This window comes from Alosa pseudoharengus, unplaced genomic scaffold (assembly GCF_046254945.1).
Source record: "Alosa pseudoharengus isolate Yale_2024_CS ecotype anadromous, Long Island Sound unplaced genomic scaffold, YU_APseudo_1.1 YU_APseudo_1.1_scf_8, whole genome shotgun sequence".
NCBI classification, from domain to species: Eukaryota; Metazoa; Chordata; class Actinopteri; order Clupeiformes; family Clupeidae; genus Alosa; species Alosa pseudoharengus.
Window position 1 is genome coordinate 21,429,645 of NW_027468870.1, and position 8,025 is coordinate 21,437,669.

The 8,025-nt window shown below is 41.1% G+C and overlaps 1 protein-coding gene across 1 annotated transcript; it reads right to left on the bottom strand.

Moving 5' to 3' along the window:
* Nucleotides 1-1,877: 1,877 nt before the first annotated feature.
* On the bottom strand, nt 1,878-6,691 carry LOC143112839 (uncharacterized). The gene is made up of 6 exons (XM_076275206.1): nt 6,648-6,691; nt 6,168-6,329; nt 5,061-5,135; nt 4,584-4,903; nt 3,810-3,850; nt 1,878-3,226 (listed from the first exon to the last, which is right to left on the bottom strand). Exons 1-6 carry the CDS (start codon nt 6,654-6,656, stop codon nt 2,664-2,666), a joined length of 1,170 nt encoding a protein of 389 aa, XP_076131321.1. The 5' UTR covers nt 6,657-6,691; the 3' UTR covers nt 1,878-2,663.
* Nucleotides 6,692-8,025: the final 1,334 nt, after the last annotated feature.

Sequence of the window (8,025 nt, forward strand, 5' to 3'; positions counted from 1 at the left end):
TAACTGTTATAGTGTCAGATGTATACAGTTTACTGGACAAAATGTAAAGTTTGGCTTGCTGGTTTAAAAGCAGCAGCAAAACTAATTGTGCAGACGTGGGTACCCCCACATAGTTACACTTGAAAATGGTTATTACATTTTCAAGATTATGGTGTTCCGATGTAATGGAACTTTCAACTGCAAACCTTCATAAGGAGAAATTTTTACCAATATAGAACAGATAATGAAACAAACACTGCACTGATCGAGAAGGACTTCCTGCCTAGTCATATTAAAGGAGACACACTGTTGAAATGAGCCGTTTTGATAACAGTGTACCATTATGTTTAAAAAAATAAAAACATTGCATTTGAAAAGAAGCATCTTTTAAATGAGCAGGAAATGACCTCAATATCTTAACTCAAAGCATGTGCGGAACACACATGGGGGCAGTGTTATCTTAGTGGTTAAGGAGCTGGGCTAGCAGGTCAGTAGCCTGAAAAGCTGTGGGTTCAATTCCCGGCTTCCCCCAGGGAGCAAGGCACTTGACCCCAAGTTGCTCCGGGGACAGTGGCCCTTGTCATATAAATTATATGTAAGTCGCTTTGGATAGAGGCGTCTGCTAAATGAATAAATGTATCCATTCATATCTTGTAGCTGGTGTAAAACGTGCAATATAAAGTGTTACTGCACTGTTGACCAGTCATTCTAACCATTCCCATATCTTTGGGGCAGTTTGGTAATCTAAAAATACATACAATGCATACCATATGAACAAAAAATATTCAGCTAGACAAATCAGCAATTTCACCAGGCCTTGTTAACATGTCTAAGGGTCGTGTTCCCCCTATATTCACATATAAAAAGCTTGGGTGGTGGAGACAGCCATCATTTTGGAGGTAAAATGTTTGGTCTGTACCATAGATATTAAAAAGCTAGATACCGCATTGGGCTCCAGAACGTACGTAAATAGTTTCGCCATAATGGTGGGGGCAATGATCACTGGAGGCCAATGGAGAAACAGGTGTCTCTGATTGGCGGCAAGTGTTGCCCATAGACAGTAAGGTGTTTGCCCCCAGCAATATGGCGGCCGTGTTCACGTATGCCACCTAATAGAACTCTAATATCTATGGTCTGTACAGCCATCATAAATCACTAGATAAGAAGACCTATTCTCCCATGTTCCACAACCAGGTCAGCCCTACACTTACCTAGGTATTGATCACCACAAAATATTCAATGTAAAAGAAGTTGAAAATATTAAATTCAACATTAACATTAAAAACAATTTAATTGTACATTTACCTTTTGCAACATTCTTGATATTTAAATCAGCTAAAGTCTTCATATGAGATAATATGCATCACATGCTTTGTTGTTAAGATGGTCTTTATTTATAGTCTATGTTGTTAATATAATTTACATATACATTTTTTCCCCCATGATTTAAAAGTCCATTATAGTCCATTGTGTGGCTCATGTCTGAGTAGGGTTGCCACATGTAGAGGATTGTTCTCTTTTTTGAGTGATAAATCATATTTATTAATAATATTTTCCGGGACACTAATTGTCCCGGTTTTTGGTGAAAACAAACTTCTGATTATAATTTCTGCTAGTTTCAAATGAAACGGCTATTCGGTTTTGTTCTTGGTTGTGTTTATCAAACATAAAATAGCCAACGTACAAGACATAAAAGGCATGCTTTTTGTTAACTGGCAGCAAAAATAGGGTTTACCTTATATTTATTGGCTACATAAATAGCTTTACTGCAAACTGCTTTTCTCTTTTTGAGAATGTTTATGTCAGTTAAGCTAAGTTAAACAGCATAATAAAATTGATAAATTTTAGCATAAATAAATAATAAAAAAGTATATTTATTTTGGTGTGTGTGTGTGTGTGTGTGTGTGGGGGGGGGGGGGGGGGGGGGCATTGTCCCGGATTTTCTCAAATCAAATGTGGCAACCCTATGTCTGAGGTAGAGGTGGGTGATGGGGAAATTGATATCAACTATTGTGATAAGTGTTCTTCATTACATTGTAATGCTTTGTTAGATCATAAAAGCAGTGAATAAAACAAAATGCCTTAAATCTGACAAATAGGTCAACAGTCAGGCTTGTTTTAACATAGTTCATCACCTACATAAGCTTCAATAAAGTTTCATGCACATGAATGTGTTGTGATGTTAGTGTCTACATCTACATAGTTCAATATAAAACAAAATTTCATGGTATGATTTGTTTGAGATATTTTTTTTCCATACTTAATTTGTCCCCAGGACTAGCCTGGAAGGCTGCCTGAATGTCACACTCACAAAATTTGAAGGTAGGAAATTCAGTCTGGAGTCGCTTCATTGACAGGTATCTATGCAAGAAGATGTGTCTAGCCCAATGAAATCATTTGGGCAGGTTTTATACAATGACGGACAGATGCACAACAATATAGTAGTCATCTATATAACCTGAGTGCGCTTGAGTTGATTTTGTTATCACCAAAAGCGCTGCTGCCTGAGAAGCGAGATGATTAAATTAATCTATCACGCCTGATATACAAGATATTGACAGAGCAATAACTTTAAAAGACAAAAAGAAAACAGAAATTAAGGCATTTGACATCCTAAACTTTTGTGGGTGGGGTAAATTCAGACTGGCTGTCAGGCTAGGTTGATAATAATCACATGCCTATAATCACACACACATGGCTATGCCAGGGAATTCCAAGGTCACAGAGGACCCAAACTGGCCAAAGTAGTAGAACCTGAACATTGGGTGGAGGGGCTCACTGAACGCGGCATGGAACGTGTGCAGGTGTATGAGTGCATCTTGGGCGACCTTGTAGAAGGTCAACGCGCCAGCGTACCAGTCCAAACACACTCGGATCCTCCTGGAGCTTGCGGGCTCCTCACTGAGGGGAATTGGCTTTGCGTCGTGCCAGGCAGAGTAAGTCTTCACTTCGCACAACAGACACCAGGACTTCTTGGTAAAGCCAAGGCCACACTCGTCCCCCCTTCCTTTCCTGGCGATGCTTTTGTAGGCGACGCCGATTGCGGCGTACCCGCCCCACCTCACCTCCCAGCAGAAGCGGCCGTAACTCAGGCCCTCCCTGCACATCACCTGGGGCCACAAGTTGAACCTCTCGAGGTGGTCGGAATGCAACTGCTTCTTCGACATGAACGTTGCCTTAGTGTCCGCCCCAGACAGTCGGAGGTTAGGATGGGCTGTTTGTGAGTCCAATGTGAGCATGCAGGCATCTGTACCAAAACACAACAAGCACCAGCCGGCTCAGTCGCAAGATACAAAGAAACTACAACCAGGTCAATGCCACACAACAGTTGTATCCTATTAGGAAGTAATTATCCCACACAACAAAGATCCAGTCTTTTCTCAAGTGCTTCTCTCATATTTATAAACAGACTAGATCACATAATATTTAATTCAGCCCTACAACTATTCGAGTTTAAGGACATCAAATTGTGGTTTCTATGACTTATTTTGATTTATATGGATGTCCTGAAATATCACCACTCATGGAATGCCTCTCATCCAATCAGAAATGAATAAATAGTTTGACCAGACTTGCCTCTTGTATAATAATCACATGGCTTGCCTAGACTAGATTTAAGTAGAACAATCTTTGGCTTGCTGCTGGTCCACACTCGAGAAGACACCTTGAGAAGACCTTTAACCTTTGACGTGTGACCATTGCATGAGCATGTTATGTGGATGCCCACATCAGCTACTGATCAGTCAACACCCACAAAGCACAAACGTCTTAAGCAGTAAGACCTGCTTTTTAGGTAACAAAAAAACTCTTTAGGGGGGCTTTAAACTTACATTGGGCCACATCGCCAGTCATCCAGTCATCATCATCTGCCCTGCAGAGTAAAACAAGAATAACAACCATGCTGAGATATCCACATAGCTCACATCCATCCAAATATAATAGAAATACTCAATTTATTCCAGTTCCCAGAAGTGACCTGTATGTTTTTTAGTAACCCGGGTGAGTTATTAGTTTACAAGTGATAAACCTCCTACAACAAGAGCCCTATGGCATTGTTTTGTTAGGAGAATGAAGCCATACAACTCTTCTTTTGGGAGGTTTACCACTTACTTAACTTTGTATTCCATGTACGACGTGGTTTGTCACTAAACCACGTACATGGAATACCCCCCTGGAAGGAGACAACCTGTCAACATATCTAGAATATGGCTGGGTGGACTTACTGACACTAGCACAGCAGTTTCAAAACAACAGAATCCTCAGAATCGAATCAATGAGAAGACACTGGAACAACTAATATTTTGGGAAATCATTCAGTTGCATTCCTGCTCCAATATTCCAACACTGCCATCTGGCCAACAGCCAAACAACCGTTGCATCACACACATCGTCCACTGTGGTCCTCTGATGAGTGTCTGCTGAGTCGAGTGTCGACCAGCCATTAAAGCTAGAAGTGTGACAGGAAGTATGTGGGTGGGAGAGAGAGAGAGAGAGAGATGGGGTGGGATCGGGAAATGACCGCATCGAACCTAGGTTCCCCGTAGGCACTTGGACCCGAACATGGTACAGACGCTGTAGCCACAGCAACCCCCCTGGCAACTTACCCTTTTACTATACAGATGTCCACCATCGGATACTCTTTGGGTTCAGTCTGCAATCGGTCGACCTCGGAGCTTAGTCTTTTGCCAAGGTCATCACGGTTTATTGTATTCAGAATGTGCACTGTGACCGTTAAGGAGCCCTCGATGCCATAGATCTCCATTAAACGCTCTGCGATGTCCACACAACCATTTGGTAGCAGTTCTTCAGGGATGGGAACAAACACCTCTAGTATCCCCTCAGTCACACAAAGCCTGAACTGTTCCAGTTCCTCTATAGTTAGTTCTTCTAAAGCTTCAAAGAGACACTGTGAACACGCCAATATCTAAAATGAAGTAGTCATTAGTCAGATTAGTTTTTTGTTGTTGTTTCTTCATTAATGGTATTAAGCATGACTTGTTGTGATACGACTTTTTCTGTCATGCAAGGGCAAAATCAGAGTGCATTCAGACCATCACTTTTGTTAACAACCTGGAACTCACCTTCAGTTCCGCTTCAGATTTAGCCTGAGCTATGGCATCGGACTTGGCGCACCTTTTCTTATCCACCACACCGCCCTGAAGACATTTTTTGAAGGCGTGTAAAACAACATAGGACACATTTCAGAAAAACAGAAGCCAATTTTTTGGATGCATACTACAGAATGTTTTGGATGCATACTACAGAATGTTTTGGATGCATACTAACAATCCATTGACTGGCATTTACACCAGGAGATACACCAGTCCAGAGCCAAGAAAATCACCAGAGACCCCAGTTATCCCAACTACAGCCACCTCTTTGTGCTATGATCTGGGAAATGTTACCGCTGCCTGAAAGCCAGTACTGAGAGACTGAGAAAAAGCTTCTATCCACATGGACTGTACCTAGACCACACAATATGACAAAACCTCAATGTCCTGTATCAGCTTTGTATCACATTTAGCATACTTACTGATATTCATTCTTCTCACAGTAACACTTCTTCTATCTTCACCCCCCCCCCCTTGTTTATTTATACAAGTCAGAAGACTAAGCATTTCACTACATATTGTACTTTGTGTATGTGACAAATAAAAATAACTTGAACTTGACTGATGTGTAAACACCAGAGCAGGGAAGGTCTATTCATCTCATAAAACTTCGAAAGAGCATTTTCTGCAGCTGTTCCTGTTCCAGCTGTTCCAGCATCCTGCTCACTTTAGCTTTGACCTTTGACAGTGACAAACTGAGTAGCTGCTAATAGAAACCTCCTGGCGATAAAAACGAAAAGACTTGCAAGCACTAGGAATCAAGCTAAACGTAAGAGGAAGACGTGGGGCAATGAGAACGCTAGCCTGGCCACACACCCCTAATCACGAAGTCGAACACTACGTCTTGGTAAAAAAAAAACTTCACGTAGCTGCCTGCAGCCGTCTTAAGATGCATAACTTGATTATTTATAAGATTCTGATTTTCAACCCGGTACTGTGAGTCATGGCTGAAAATCAGAATCTCAGAAATAATCACGTTATGCAGTCAGACGGATGCAGGCGGCTATATGAAGTCGAATTCCCCTATTGTTTTTGAACAGGTTAATTGCGATCCAGGGTGGAGATGTTTCCATTTACCTTCTGCCAAGCTGGAGTTGATCCATCATCACTGTCAACCACTACTCGTGGACCAAGCGACACTCGAGGAATCAACCTCAGTTCTGTACCCTTCTGTTTTCTAGGATCTCTTCTCACAACAGTCTTGTTTGTCGATAGGAGCCCCGTGACAGAAAACCAGTACTGAACAGAAAGATTGTGACTGTGGTTAATCCTTATGAAAATATTTCATTTAAGATCAATGAGGGTTCGTTCACTTTTACTGTCAGTAGAAGAATGTGTCGTTAACGTTTGCAGAAGAGAAAGGCGAGTAAAACCATAGAGTAAAACATTAGCACTAGCATGCTATCTGAGCGAGTGCACAGGTTCACTGTGTTCGAATTAGGTTATGACGTTGGCTTTCTACTGTATGAGATCCAAACCTAATTAAGCACAAAACGTTGTCGTAAGCATAAATTTGTTATGATTGCACAGCTCAACATTACGCTCAATGTCACTCACCTTCATCATGAACCACAAAAGCTTGCTTTGAATCTAGCGGGCGGCGTGGTTGTATTTGGGCATGCGTGCACGAAATGGAATGGGAACGAGAAGGTGGAGTCTGTGGTTTATGCAGAGGCTCTATCTTTTACCACACCTAGGTCGTAGTCTATGCCCTATCTCTCTTTCCATAGGGGGGAAAAAATACTATTTTTTACAGTCTATGGAATAAACAAGTTAAAATCCAAAAAAGACATGCCCTGCACAATAGTAAACATAGAGTTATATTAGTGCGTTTTTTTTCCCTTCAAAAACGTGTGATGTGCATGTTTGTGTTAATATGAAAGAATTTGAAAGTAGCATCACAAGTATCTCTTAAAGCAACACTAAAGCACTTTTCCTCTGTCACACGCACGCTATTTGTTTATCTAGCACCGGCTTTGCAAATAATGTCCACAGACACAATAGAGTATGTTGCATGATTTAATGAAAGTATGATGGATTGCGACATCAGAAGCAAGTCAAATTTGTAGTTTCTTATGTCTCATTCCATCGAACTACAGATCCGCTATAGGCCTACCCGATCTGGCAAACTTATATAGTAGGGGAGAGCGGGGACGATTGAAACACGGGACGAATGAAACAATCCAGTTTTCTCCGAGTGTAATGATGATAGACAGACGTCCTTTGGTCAAAACATAGATCATGTTAACCTCCTTCTATCAGCCAAATATCTTCCTGCTATGTCATTTTATCACGGAGTTACAGGCGATAAACGAGTTTTGATGCGCAAAAGTAAACTTCATTAGCGGTTACATTTTTTCGATTATTAATCAGTGTTTTTCATTTAAAGGTTCGACTTAATGCTTATTCAGTAGACCATTTAGTGTTCTCCACAATCCCAGACTTTCATATCGCATGCTTGTTTACATGGAAAGCAAAACAAGCTATGTCTGTGTCGGGACGATTGAAACAAGTGTTTCAATCGTCCCGAACAGGCTGTACCTCCATGTATTTTAATTAAATGCACAAATATCTGTGTTTAAACAATCATCTATGGAGGTGAGACATGGAAAAACAGTTTTAGGAAGATGAAAATACATTTGGGCCCACCAGGTAGGGGGTTGAGTTTTCCCATGTTATCCTATGGAGACTGACAGCCGATGGGTCGTTAAGCCTACTTATTTGTATGTGCAGTGGCCTAACCCACGTAAAAACCTAGTGAAACGACATTTTCAACAATATAAACATGATATAAATGGGAAAGCTTACCATTCTAGCTATAAACATGGCAGAATCATCCACAGGACATGATATTTCAAAAACCGCTTCATACACGCTTCACGATGATGGCAATGGATTGTTAACAGACATGCACGAAGACGTATAGCCCTGCAAC